At 32.7% G+C, this 15,011-nt stretch overlaps 2 protein-coding genes across 2 annotated transcripts; both read left to right on the top strand.

Annotated features, from left to right (window-relative positions):
• Positions 1-1,291: 1,291 nt before the first annotated feature.
• LOC128389592 (tyrosine-protein kinase Drl-like) lies at positions 1,292-3,556 on the top strand. The gene is made up of 4 exons (XM_053349208.1): positions 1,292-1,991; positions 2,185-2,312; positions 2,378-2,477; positions 3,037-3,556. Exons 1-4 carry the CDS (start codon positions 1,871-1,873, stop codon positions 3,342-3,344), a joined length of 657 nt encoding a protein of 218 aa, XP_053205183.1. The 5' UTR covers positions 1,292-1,870; the 3' UTR covers positions 3,345-3,556.
• Positions 3,557-11,313: 7,757 nt separating this feature from the next.
• LOC128389629 (uncharacterized) lies at positions 11,314-14,889 on the top strand. Its single transcript, XM_053349252.1, has one exon. The coding sequence runs from the start codon at positions 11,314-11,316 to the stop codon at positions 14,887-14,889; it is 3,576 nt and encodes a 1,191-aa protein (XP_053205227.1).
• Positions 14,890-15,011: the final 122 nt, after the last annotated feature.

Here is a 15,011-nt window from a genome sequence, read left to right as displayed (position 1 = left end):
CGATAATTAAAAACAAAAAAAAAGTCCATGAAGTTGTTCATTAATTAAGCAATTCAATTAACTCAATCAATTAGAAAAAGGGAAACGATTAACTTTTCAGAGTTTAATAACTTAATTGTTGTTGTAAAACAAAGATAATGAATACTAATTATCTCATTAAATCTTTTAATCTTATCGCATTGATACAGTTTTAATCTAAATCTGTGAATAACAAGGATAAGATTTTCAAGTTTTCTTTATTTCCTGAGGTTGATTAATGCATTGAAAGTTGGTCGATTGATTGAAAGATACTTTTCAGTTCTGCAATTAAATTGTAATTAAATTTCTGCGAAATTGAAATAAGAAATTGAGATTTGCCAATGTTTTAGCTTAGTTTCAGTTTAAGAACTGTTATATGACCTCTGGGAATCAGATAATTAATTTAAATTAATCAGCAAACTATTTATTGATTATCAAATAGCTCATGGCTCTCAAATCAATCCGAAATAATTGTTGCTTCAAGTAACTAACCTTTCGCTTCACCAGGCCGATAATTACAAAGGTTTTGAATCAAATCTGATTCATTTCGAGAAGTTCATTAAATTTGATTGATAATCTGAAAATTGATAATCATTGTGAGCATTTTCTCATATTTCAACATTTAATTAAATTAATTTGTAGCTACAAAACAAGACATGTTATTAATTTTATTTAGACGATAGAGTTTATCTCATTCTACTAATAAATATTATGAATATGCAAAAAAATTGAATGAATATTTTAGATTAATCATGATTAAAATGAAAAGAACTGTTTGTTTGATGAAATTCATTATTATTATAATTCTATCATTTCATGAATTGAATTTATTTCTTTTTACCTTTTAATCACAAATCAAAGTTACCTCAATGTTATTTCATCTTCATCTTTGATCCTCATCACAAGAAATAAAGTTAAATAGAAAACCTGATCTACCCCGCAAAGCCAACAGTCAACGTCTCTCAGGTCACTTCATCCTTGCGAAAGGATGGTCAATATCTAGGACAATCAAGGAAGATTCATGATGATTAACAAAATGGAAGAACAAGAGACTCAAAAATCATCTTCTTACCTTCTCACTTCTTGTTCCTTTTTCTTGCCAACAAACGAAAACTCAGGTAACTACAATTCTAGAAAGAGGATGATAACAAGCAGATAAAAGAAAGAGAGCAGTAGAAAGAGAGAGAGAGAATGAGGGAGAAAATGAAGATAATAGGGAGAAGTAAATAAGAGAAAAGGCAAAAAACTTACCTTTTAGGGCGTCTTGAAGAAGAGCCACTTGAGGAGAAGAAGAAGAAAATTCAGTGTTTTTACCTTCTCTCTATCAACATGATGTTCTATCTGTTGCTCATGAATTTTTCTTCCAACTCATTCACATGGAATACAAACAATAACATGATAGTTTTTCAACTGTTTAATTAAACGATTGATTAATTGGTCAATTGGGTAATTATTGTTCCTCCTCTTGTGTGACTTTTGTTTACCTGTTAAAGGTGATTCTTCATTGTTTGTGCTCTTTGTGTATCAACAACATGTTGCAACTTTTTTCGCCTCATTTTTTATCCAATAAAGTCAACAGAATGTGATTCAAGCAGAAACTGATCATCAGATTAATGGATTAATGGTCTTGTAGGATCGTAGTGATTAGTGGAATCAATTGGATTATTATTATTATGCTTTTCAATTACATGTTTCATTGGTTGTAAACATTCAAACATTGGTTCATCGGTTCATTTTTTGTTCATAGAGGTGATAATGTTCCCAGTTGACTAACAATTAAAATAATTAGTGAACCATTTGTTGATTGTTCAAATTAATGTTATGACTTGATGTTAATCTAATATCAAATATCATGTTGGTCATTTCAATCAAATGGTTAAACCAATTCCTTGTGCTTTTCTTAATTCTAATCAAATTAACTCATGGATTCCTTGATTTCTACATCAATCGTGATGAAGTCTCTCGTTTAATCGGTATGAATTCAGTTCTTTCATGAAATACTCTATTTTCTCATACCTCTGAATTATTCTCACCTTTTGATTTACTTTTAAACTTTGATTTTATCACTGATCCGATGGTGAGATTTACATCAGGAAAAACCGGATCTCTAATAATCTCTCAATTTAACCATTTCTTTATCTTCAACACTAATCCTCTTGATCGCAGGTCTTCAATCTGATATTTATTATGTTAAAAACGGAACCGTTAATGAATATGCTCTTGGCTTTGAGATGCCGGTCGATGCTAAGATTTGTGATCTTAATTTCACTTGGGTTAATTTAATTGGTCAAAAGGTAACAGAAAATTTAGATAATAAATACAATATCTTAATCATAATCTTATTTTATCTCATTTTCAGATGCCTTATTCAATTAATCTTCACATTGACAATGTTCATGCTCTTGGAACTACTCATATGAACATCTCAAGACAAGGTTTTGTTCCCAATGAAGAACAAGGTAATATTGATATTCTTATATATTAATAAATATATTTCTTTGGGTTTCGATTATTTTCAGATTAGTATTAGCATCTTGATTAACTTGTTACCGCTCAAGTTAATTAAAGTGCTATCAAATTATAATGAAACAATAAAAGGTATAAACTGTAATACACTTAGATGTTAGCTTGATTGATTAGTTTAATTGTTATTGCCAATGGTGATCTTGAGATAACTCATAATATTGACAGATAATTATTGATATGTTACCACAATTTCAGGTTTATTTACAGATTAATGAAATCGAGATAATCATAATTAGTAATTAACTGTAATTAATTCTCGAAGATAATGAATAATTAATATAAGTGCCATTAGCTTTGGATTTCTGATAAACTACCGAAACCAAAAGTTATCACTAGTCATCTAATGATTTATTGACTCTAATGATTAACTTAACAATTGAAAAAGTACCAGAATTTATCATCGATATGATTCTTGATTGTTCCCTATCAGCATTTCTTAATTTCGGCCATTTATCGAAACACAAATAATTGATTTTCTATTCTATTCTCTAGTTTTCAGCATCGGTTTACCATGTATTGGTAAGGAAGACGTCGAAGTCCATGTTTCCATCAATGTGAACATTTCGGTAGTTGAATCAAATGAAAAGATATTTTTATCTATTAAACGGAATCGTATCTGTGCAAAGGGATTAGCTCATACGATTTCAGAGAGTTCGTTTGAAAAAGTGACCTCACCCTCTCTCATTCAACCTTCCATTGATTCATTCACCTTGATTCTTTGCTTTGTCTTTCTATTTGTCTTCCTATTTGTCTTCCTGTTTGCCATTTGCTTATGTATTTGCAATCGACTGTGCCAATGAATTTCTGAGTCAAATTAACTTAGTTACTATTGTTTTATATTCTTATTAATTATAAGTCCACCATGAAATCAATTTGTACAGTTACTGACTACCATGGTTCCAAGAGGTGATCATGTTAATCAAATGTTATCCAAAGAGATACAAGTTTCTATCTAAAATTTAATAACGATTTTTGTAAAATAACTGCAACAATTAAACTGATTGCGAATCTATTTGTCTGATATTTGAGTTATTGATGAAACATGAGAATCTAAACTAACCTGAAATTAATTAACGATGTAATAACTAAAAAATTAGTCAGATCATTAAAGTATCAGTGATGTTTAATGACAAAAATCAAATAAAATTTAATTACGATCATCACTATTATTATTATTACCATCAAGATGATTATTATTAAATGATGAACATCCTGAGTGTGGGTAGACTAAAGTTAATTAAATGTCCAAACAAGTTTCGACAATTACAGTTATATCAGATTGTTGAATAAAAAGTTTCTAAAGAGACTTTAAAGTTTATAATTAATTAAGTTAATATTTGTTCAATGAAAAGCAGAACTAAATTTATCGTCATCAAAACCAACGAAACCTTTTGATTATCGTTACGATTACAATCAAGTCCAACAATAGAGCAAATTAATCTCATGATAATTATCATTAATTTAATTGAGAAAAGAAATCAATCTTTAATTGTATTCAATATATTACCTTAAAGTAATGAAACGGTCAAAGTCACGATTAACCAGCAATTAAGCAGCAATTGTGTTTCCTATTAATTTGCTGATTTCTTTATTCTATTATAATATCTGCTCTTTTGCAGGTTTGGCCTCTTCAATTAAACTTTAATTGCTATTCATTTAATTTAATTAATTGTAATCACTTTTACACCTTCAGAATTAAATTAAACTATTAAAATCCTGCAAATAAATAAATTTGATTAAACTTTATTTTGTTTATGTTTATTGAATCAAAATGTTTTCTAAATTGAAACAATTTAAATTATCCTAGTAAGTGAATTAATTGTTACTCTATAGTTATTAACCATCATCATCCATACAATGAAACAAAGCTAATTAATTCAAAAGAAACTAAATTAAATCAAATTGAAATTTTGTAAAGGAAACTTGTTTACCTGTATTATAATAATTATTAATAATATTTAATTAATTTTCATCAAAATTATCATGTTGAAAAACAAAACGAGGTAAATTAAATTGTAGTCAAAATATTGAATGACCTGAATGAATGACCACTAGTAGTAGTTAAAATACACAGTTGACACACTTTTTTTTTCTCTTTCTTTTCTCTTTCTCATCTCTTTCTTTTTCTCTTTCTTTTTTACACAGTTAGCACACTTGTAATTGAAACAACCTGTTTCTTTTCACTATCTTTAAAGGAAACCCCAAGGTCAACAACTTATTACTCAAAACTTGTTTCTCTTTCTTTTCTCTTTCTTTTTACTCTTCCGTGTTGAAGTATTGAGGCCTCTTATAGGTCATTAACTTTTCGAGGGAAAAATTAATTTTATTGGAAAATTGAATTGTGGGTTAATTATTAGGGTTACAAAGACGAGCATTACACCAATAGATGAGGAAAACCTGGGAACAATACCTATGTTTTAGAAATTACAAATTCGATGGATTTGACCAAAATTCATGCTCCGACTGAACTAAGTGTAAATGGTTAAAAAGATACAAATTACGTTACAGAAAGCGTCTTCCTAATGTTAAATGCAACATAACAGGATATTTCCTTATTGCCTTGGCCAATTGAGTGTAAAAGTAAACTGACGCTCGACTCATACAGCATGCCCTAATACAAAAAGCTACCCAAGCTCCTCGCTGAAACTGTCGTTGGTGTATCAATAAACATATACCAATCCTATTCATTATCCTGATTCGTAGATTATCTGTGCTAGCCTCAGCTGTTAGTAATTGCCTAATTGTAACTTGAATCTCTTCCAATGTCCGTGGGGTTACAAATGGTTCGAGAGTAAGTGAATCTGAGCCTTGATGAAGATTATTCCTCTGTTCCTGACTGAATAATTCGACTTGCTCTGGTGGTGGTCTCAATGTTCTTGTGGATGATGCGGAAGTTGAATATGATATGGTACTTGATTCCACAGACATATTTGAATCGGATGAATTGGATGGAGTTGGAGAGCTGGTTCTCGATGGAGCTTTAGGCATAATAAAACCAACATCCTCCGGATCATCATTTCCTGAGTCACTTGACTCGGATAACTCAACTACGAATTCAGGCTGAACTTTACTAAGGGGCTGTTGGGGATACAAAGACTCATACGATGGTTGAGCTTAATATGGTGGTGGAGATTCAGCTGCTGATGGTGGAATTCAGCTCTTGATGGTGGATGGATAGCATAGACAGATAGTGGAGGTGAGAACAATGGTGGTGATGACGCTATGTTATTGGTGACCTTGATGATGGACCTGGAGTTGAACTATCCAAATCTTGTGGGGTATCATTGTAATGTATAGCGGGATCAGGTGAAATTGTTGAAAATTGTCATAAGCTCAGCTGTAACTGATTCTCGGTGTGATGATTGGCGGTCAGAGGGTATCATTTATAATAGAAAGGATAGAAGCTACCAATACAGTAAGCTGCACTTGAGAAAGACTAATTTTATACATGATGATGAACTTGTTGCAATATAAGATTTTCTTCAAAGTTGAAACGTACACTAACTTGATTCCTAACCTGTTCATCTCTCAAATTGACCTGCTACACCTGACGCGATTCAGTGAAATCTTCAAGATGGTGAGCGGTAAATATGAATAGAGGCTAATTGGTCAATTCATCCTGTGTATGTCGTAGAGACTTGAGATTGGTATCAATGGATAGCTAATGGAAAGTACTATTGGTCGAACATATTCAATGTATCAGAATTGATGGTGGCTCCCCCTGAATGTCCAACATGGTTGGACATTTGTACAACTGTATGTCGTAGAGACTTGAGATTGGTATCAATGGATAGCTAATGGAAAGTACTATTGGTCGAACATATTCAATGTATCAGAATTGATGGTTCCCCTGAATGTCCAACATGGTTGGACATTTGTCAACTGTGTATGTGTAGAGACTTGAGATTGGTATCAATGGATAGCTAATGGAAAGTACTATTGGTCGAACATATTCAATGTATCAGAATTGATGGTGGCTCCCCTGAATGTCCAACATGGTTGGACATTTGTACCTTAACTGTGTATGTCGTAGAGACTTGAGATTGGTATCAATGGATAGCTAATGGAAAGTACTATTGGTCGAACATATTCAATGTATCAGAATTGATGGTGGCTCCCCTGAATGTCCAACATGGTTGGACATTTGTACCTGCTGGCTGTGTATGTCGTAGAGACTTGAGATTGGTATCAATGGATAGCTAATGGAAAGTACTATTGGTCGAACATATTCAATGTATCAGAATTGATGGTGGCTCCCCTGAATGTCCAACATGGTTGGACATTTGTACTGCTGGCTGTGTGTCGTAGAGACTTGAGATTGGTATCAATGGATAGCTAATGGAAAGTACTATTGAACATATTCAATGTATCAGAATTGATGGTGGCTCTGAATGTCCAACATGGTTGGACATTTGTACTGCTATTTCTGTATGTCGTAGAGACTTGAGATTGGTATCAATGGATAGCTAATGGAAAGTACTATTGGTCGAACATATTCAATGTATCAGAATTGATGGTGGCTCCCCCTGAATGTCCAACATGGTTGGACATTTGTACCTTTGGCATTGTAAGTCTTATGGACTTCTCACGGCCAGAGTACGATGCAGACCTTGATTCTTTTATTTTAAGCTACAGCAATTATTCAATCTAATGATCATCTTAATAATTGCTAAATTTCATGTTAAATAAATATACCTTGAATTTCCACCTGCAATTAAGAGGCCCAGATAGTTATTTTTATTGTGTAATGATAATTTGAGTACATGAATGTTAGTAAAATGTTCTTGAACCAGTTATCAAGAGAACATAATTAAGAAATCATTATTTATGAAAATAACGTGAAGCTCTACTATGAATTGTTTCAATGAAGGACACACTGAGAGGCCAAGATAATTATCTTATTTAAAATACATACTTTGTGTTCGAGTGATTGTAATTAAAAACGTTCTTGGAAGAACAATTGAGAGTCTCATGATAATTAAAAAAATCATTATCCATGAGATTACTTGAGGCCCTACTATAATTATTTTACTTAAATGCACTTTAAGAAGAATAGATAATTAATTTATTCAGTACGTTATTCTTTGTAGTCAAGTTCAAGTGCAATTAAAAGTGTTCTTGAAAAAGTAATCAAGAGGCCCACAATAATTAGAATAATCATTGTTTATGAAATTGCTTGAGGCCCTGCTATAATCAGCTTTACTGAAGGACACAAGCGAGGGAGCTAAGGCAAGACGATCGTATATAAATGGAAGAGGATTCAAGTGAATTTTCATCAGTCTTCAAATCTTTAACAACATAATAAGATTCAAGTTAAATCTTTCGTTTTCATCGTTGTTCCATCAACAGTTTATTATTCAGACTTTTCACGTCTATTTGTTATTCAACCACATCTTTAGTTCTTCTTACCAAAGTTTTCATCTCAATTCAAAGGTAATTAATGTCTGTTTCGTACTTCAGTTCTCTCAAACTAGTGCAAATCCCGATCGAGCTTCGATCAACCAAGGGCTCAAACGAACCCTTGAATCTTGCTGACTTCAACATTAGATCAAGTGATTTCCTTTCAATAGTTAAGTTACTTGATCGCGAATCAAAAGAAAAGTTTCTTAGAGCAATAATTTCTTTTGATATACAAACGTCTTCAATTAAATTCAACAACAGGAAGTTTTTTAGCTCACTTGAAGGAGTGAGAATTGACCACCAGGCCAAAATTCATCAAATTTTCTTAAACAAATTTTATTTGATTTAAGATGAAAATTATTTCGACTACCATTTCAACCAACAAGGTCTCCAAAGGTAAGGGTCCTTTAGCTCCAACCAAGGACTCCAGCTTTAAGAAACATTTGGATGGAACAAAGAAGAAAATGAAGGCAAAACCAATCGTCTGTCAATGTCAACATTTATTATTTATGTTAAAAAAAATTCATGTAAAACTTGAACATAAATTGTTGAATTGTAAACTCTGTTCATCATTTACCGATGATCAGAGTATTTTTTCTCATATTACTACAAAATTAATTATTTGTAAAGCCCATTGTAACGAATTTTCTGATGTGAAACTTTGGGCTTTAAAATGTAACCATTTAAAACTTATTATGAACAAGTGTAAACTCCATTCAGCTTATCTCAAGATGATGAGACAAAAAGCTGAAAATCGATTAATGATTTTTAATAAAATTATGCTTTAATCATATTTTTTTCTCTCTTTTATCAATTATTATAGATGACCCGAAATATTACACCCGCAATTGAAAACTGGGGTTCTAAGATGACTGGCTGTCTTAGAACCTATTCAATTATGAAACAAGAATTGAATAGAATGATGTCCTGTATAGACTTGAACGAGAGGTGGTTTGATGCTGTCAAAGATGGATTTTTCCGGTTCAAAGACGCTGACTACTTGCAGTGTTTTTGTTGTGGACTTCAAATCGCGTTCGAATTTCTGGACGAAGACGTTGTAGCTCTTCACGCTAGCTTCAGTCCTTCTTGCTTTGTACTCAAGAAAGAACCCAACTTGATGCAGGATTGAAGGCGATTTACATCGATATAGTGATGCGGTGCAGATGCAAGAGATAGATGATGAAACGTCTATATCTCTGATATCTTCTCTTGTCCGTTCAACAGATGGACAAATACTTCAAGTTTTCTCGGAGACAAAAATCCTTAATCCAGAGAAAGTTTTCCAGCTTTATCAACTAAGGATAAATCGTCACTGGTCATTCGCTGGATCCAGATTGACTCCAAGGCAGAGGGATTGGTTCGTCGAGAGTGGATTCTTTTGGACCGGTTCAAATAGAATAGTCCAGTGTGCTTTCTGTCGGTTGGCTATTGATGGTAAGCTGAGTAAACTTCAAGGGGAGGTTCATAACCATTTTTCTCCAGATTGTCCATACGCAAACAAGGATAGTTACGAGGCCGAGAGACACCTTTGTTGTGTTTGTCTTTTCAAGACAACACAAGTTTTATATTCACCATGTAATCATTTAGCTGTCTGTTGTAGCTGTGACAGCACTTTGAAACGACTTGGGCAAGAAAGTTGTCCAATATGTCGTCGAAATGTCCAATGTCGGATCAAAGTGATCAGACCTTAATTATGTATAAAACTTTTTTTATAACTAAATAAAAATTTTTCAACAATCAAACTTTGTGTTTACTAACTCAATAACTCAAATGAAGGCTACGGAAAGTTGGTATTGTTTTCGCTCATGTTGATAATGTTTTCTCTTGGGATAAAGTAATCTTATCAACATTCAAGTTGAACAAAGAAAATATATTAGATTAGCATCTAGATCAAGTTTAGCATCATAAGGAATCTGTTCAAGGAGGAGTAATTGATCCTGATTACACAGATCAAGGTTATACAATCATAGTGATTATGAGAAAAAAAAGAGGGATGGAAATAACTCAGTGCTGAAAAATTCACTCCCCTAATCATGAATGAGGTGGAAGCTCTAATTGAAACTAATAGAAGAGAAAGTGGGCTGGGCTCTTCTGGACTTTAAGAGTATAAAAGGAGTACTTTGAAGCATAATTTTCATTCAATACTTGATCATCAAACCATCAACTTGATAAAAATGACTTCAAATATTCCTGACTCTCCTGCTTCTCCTGAAACTCCTACTCAACGAGTTCTTCCATGGCGAGCACGACAGAGTACATCGTCTGCGAGCTTTGAAGACCGTTTCCAACAACTGTTTTGTGTTGAGATATCTCCAAAGCTTTGGTTGACTGTACAACGAGCCAAATCATCAAATGGACAAACGTATGTTGATATTCGTCGGAGGATGGAGCGAGTCATCAATCAAGACTCAAATACAAACAAAGCTTGGATTGTTTCTTCGATATAATGAATTTGAGTCATTGAAAGAAAAGTTGAACAACACAAATGAAGGCAATCGTGAATTTGAGCTGAATCTAAATGGTGGACGAGAGATATCATGCAATGGACAGCAGATTGGAGCAGTTGAAATTCGATTGAAGGCTGGAGCAAAGGAAACGTGTATCCGTCTCGAAAAAGATGAAATCATCAAGGTTGCTACTCATTCAATCCCTGATCAGGTTTTTGCCGCAATGCAAGAGATTATTTGGGAATGAATCTATAAACATGTAACCCAACATTTCTGAATTTTGATTATGTATCCTTACTAACATTTGAATCTATAAACTGTAACCTTATATTTACTCTAATAAATAAAAAGTGAGCTCACTCAATTTTCTCTTTTCTTTTATTTATTTCACGTCGAGACATCAATCATCGTGCATCTAAAGTTGATAGTATAAGAAGTTTACTTATGGCTAACAAGGTTCATTTTACGGTAGATTTCAAGACCTCACTCAAGCTACGAGGCGAGTTGGACTCTGATGAAAATCTTTATCATTTAATGGACAAGATATGGACTGGTTTTAGAAGACTCAAGATTCCTTTTACAATTAACCACCATGATATGGACAAGATTGTTTTGATTATCAACTATCAAGATTATTATTGTAATGAAAAAGAAATTGTTCAATTTATGACCAATATTTTCTGTTTAAAGACTGAAATGATCTATTAAAGATTTAAATCAATAATCCAATTATCAGTTTATTTCTCGTGTTATAATGATGTTGAGTATTGTTTCGATAATGTTATTAGTCTTGACTTTATTAATATTGAGAATTATACTAGTAGATTTTACAAGACTAAAGATTTGAAACTTGAAGCATGCGCACAAGCAAACATGATAATTTACAATATAAGCAACTGCTTTTGTCAGTTTAGTAATAGTCATGTTTGAGTGCAGTGAATGTGGAGTTTCATTCAAGAAATTCAAGTCTCTATTTATTCATAAAGAACAGTGTAGTTTATTGAAATGTTCAAAATGTAAGACAAGGTTTAAAGATAAAGAAATGTTCATTGAACATGTTATCAAATGTAAAACAATTGTCTCTACTCTTGGTGACGTAGCTACTTTTCGATTACATAAATCAGCTTATAGAGGTGTCCTTGAAATTTATGTTAAACTTGGTTCATGGTCATCTCTAGAGAACCTGTTTACAGCTGAAAGGCAAAACATCATTAATCTCATTAGCCATGTGATTGGAAAAATTGGATCAATTAAAACTCAAGTTTGTGTTCTTATCAAGTTTATTAAACAAAAACCAGATGGCGATACGGATTCTACTGAAATTTATAAAATTTCTCAAAGTGAACCTTTAACTCATTCTTCCCAAATTGAGAAAATGATCACTAAATGGATTGAAAACCTTGGATTGGTGGTTGATCAGTTCACTCAACGTGGAAGTGGTTGGGTACTTCAGGCAGTCAAAATGTTGGAAATCAGAGTAGGTAAGTTGAAAGAAAATAGTGGTGGTTGTTCAAGCGTTAAATTACCACTAAACTTGATCCGTAAAAGGAGCTTGGTATCACCAGTTTGTAAGTCTCATTGCTTCAAGTGGGCCGTTCTCATGGCTCTTCACCCTCAGTCAACACATAGAGAAAGAGTCTCTAAATATAAAAAATATGAGAAATGGTACAATTTCAGAGATATCGATCCAATTACGCCTTTCTCTCAGATTAATCGCTTTGAAAAGCAGAACAATGTTTCAATTAATGTCTACACAATGACAATCTGTAAGAACCCAAAGGTTGTCCCATTGCTAATCAACAAGGACAGGAAGACAAATCATGTTAATCTATTTCTTCACAATGATCATTATTTTCACATCACCAACTTTGACAAATTTATGTGGAACACCAAATCGTGGGAAAGGTTTTTCTGTTATTCTTGCCTATCTGGTTTCAGAGATAAATTCTCACTAACAAAGCATGAAATTTATTGTGGTAACAACTCAGCTCAAAGAACCATTCTTCCAGGTACAGAAAATGTCCCGAAAACGTGTGAGTTTACTCACGTGGAAAAGACAATTTCTTATCCATATGTTATTTACGCTGACTTTGAAGCCTTAGTGACCAAAAGTGAAAATGCATTAGGTGCAAGCACATTTGAATACCAAAAGCATGAAGCTTGTTCATTTGGCTGGGTTGTTGTTGATTGGACAGGTAAAATACTGTTCAATAAATTCTATCGAGGTGATAACGCGGCAGAGAATTTCATCAGAAGCCTTTACAATGTACAAGCGTCCATCAACCTTGATCTAATGAGGAGAATAAAGCCGCCAATTCTAACACCAGAAGAAAGGATAATTTATGAACTTGCTGATATTTGCCATGTTTGTTTACAACCACTTTTCCAAGACAAAGTTTTAGATCATTGTCATCTAACTGGTAAGCTCCGTGGAGCAGCTCATAATCTGTGCAATTTGAAACTTAGATTACCAAATCGAATACCAGTCATTTTTCATAACTTGAAAGGTTATGATGCTCATCTAATTATGAAAGGGATCAAGTCAAATACAGTGAAAAAGATTTCTGTAATCCCACAGAATAGTGAAAAGTATATTGCCTTTTTCATGGATGATTTCATTTTTCTAGATAGTCTCGCTTTTCTTCTATCCAGCCTTGATACATTATCAAACAATTTACCAGATGAAGATAAAACAAAATATTTATCACAAATGTTCAATAGCTCAGATTTACCTCTACTTTTATCAAAAGGGTGTTTACCTTATGAGTATATGGACTCTTGGAGTAAATTTGATGATGTCAATTTACCTTCAATTGATAAATTTTATTCACATCTATGTCGAAAAACAATAGATGAATCAACATATTCAAATTTACAAAGGATATGGAATCATTTCAATTGTCAAAACCTTGGCGATTTTCATGACATTTACTTGAAAGTTGATGTCTTACTTTTAGCGGCAATATTTGAAAACTTTAGATTCACAAGTTTGAAACAATTTGGCCTCGATCCTTGTCATTATTTCTCTACACCAGGTCTCACTTGGGACGCTGCTCTCAAAGCAACAAAAACCAAACTTGATTTATTAACAGACATTGACATGATCCTTATGATTGAGAATGGGATTCGAGGAGGAATTTCTTGTGCAATGACAAGACATGTTGTTGCCAACAATCCTCTCTCTGAGAATTATGATTGTAATAAACCCAACTCATACATTACTTTTCTGGATGTGAATAACCTTTATGGTTATGCTTTGAGTGATAATCTACCAATGAGTAACTTTGAATGGGTCCCTTCGGAATCGTTTGATCAAGTGATTGAATCAATAATGACTGGACAAGATTCAGATACAGGATACATTTGTCAAGTTGATTTAATTTATCCACAACATTTACACGATCAACATAATGATTATCCCATGGCTCCTGAGAAATTAACAGTTGATGATGAATGGTTAAGTGATTATCAAAAGAGAATCATATCTGATCTTGAAAGTGTTGGTCTTAAACGATGTAAAACTGAGAAACTAATTCCTAATCTAAGAGATAAGAAAAACTATGTGGTACACGAAAGAAACTTGAGATTTTGGTTATCAAAGGGACTAATCTTGGATAAAATTCATCGTATTCTCAAGTTCAAGCAATCCAAATGGTTGAAACCTTATATTTCAATGTGCACCCTCAATCGCCAGAGAGCTACCAATTCATTTGAAAAAGACTTTTGGAAATTGATGGTCAATTCATTATATGGAAAGAGCATTGAAGATAAGCGGAAACATTCCAAAGTTAAAGTAGTGACAAACGGTCAACAAGCAATGAAACAGATTAGAAAGCCAATGTTTGAACACTTTTACATTCTGGATAATGATTTGGCAATAATAAAATTACGTAAATTTGAGGTTAAACTGGATAAGCCAATTTACCTTGGATTCACAGTACTAGAACTATCAAAGCTTCGGATGTATGAACTACATTACGATCACTTTCAACCTCTTTATGGAGATAACCTAAATCTTGTTTACACTGACACTGACAGCTTCATTTATCATATTGAAACTGAAGATATTTATAATGATTTAAAATCAATGTCAGCAATTATGGACTTTTCGGATTACCCTGAAAATCATTTCCTCTATGATGTTTCAAACAAAAAGAAACTTGGGCTACTAAAGGACGAGATGAATGGTCAAGTTATTGATGAAGTTGTCGCCATCAAATCAAAGCTTTATGGAATTAAATATGGTTCAAAGATAAAAAAGACCGCTAAAGGAACTCAAAAGGCAACCGTTCGTGATGAGATATTGATAGAAGACTACAAGACCTGTCTCTACGATAGTGTGTTATTCAGACATGATAATTACAGATTACAATCTAAACATCATCAGATTTCAAGTATAAAAACAAATAAAATATCTTTATCTCCATTGGATGACAAGAGATATATACGCGAGGATGGTGTATCAACATATGCATTTGGACATTATAAAATTGTTTAATAAAATTGTTTAATAAAATTTATTTAATATGTAATCATTAACTTGTGTTTTACATTTAATTAACGGAAAATTTAAGTTATTGAAATGAGATTCGAGAAAAGAATACAATAATAACCACATTT

The sequence above is a fragment of the Panonychus citri genome, unplaced genomic scaffold (genome assembly GCF_014898815.1).
Source record: "Panonychus citri isolate SS breed McGregor unplaced genomic scaffold, ASM1489881v1 Contig00009, whole genome shotgun sequence".
Taxonomy (NCBI): Eukaryota; Metazoa; Arthropoda; class Arachnida; order Trombidiformes; family Tetranychidae; genus Panonychus; species Panonychus citri.
Note: the sequence above shows the minus strand (reverse complement) of the source record. Positions and strands in the feature narration are given on the sequence as shown.

Bases quoted from the DNA above. Each gene is read 5' to 3' on its own strand.
- LOC128389629 (XM_053349252.1), top strand. From the start codon at position 11,314: ATGTTTGAGTGCAGTGAATGTGGAGTTTCATTCAAGAAATTCAAGTCT.
- LOC128389592 (XM_053349208.1), top strand. From the start codon at position 1,871: ATGTTGGTCATTTCAATCAAATGGTTAAACCAATTCCTTGTGCTTTTC. The intron at 1,992-2,184 runs GTATGAATTCAG...TCTTGATCGCAG, and splicing joins TGAAGTCTCTCGTTTAATCG to GTCTTCAATCTGATATTTAT. The intron at 2,313-2,377 runs GTAACAGAAAAT...TCTCATTTTCAG, and splicing joins TTAATTTAATTGGTCAAAAG to ATGCCTTATTCAATTAATCT.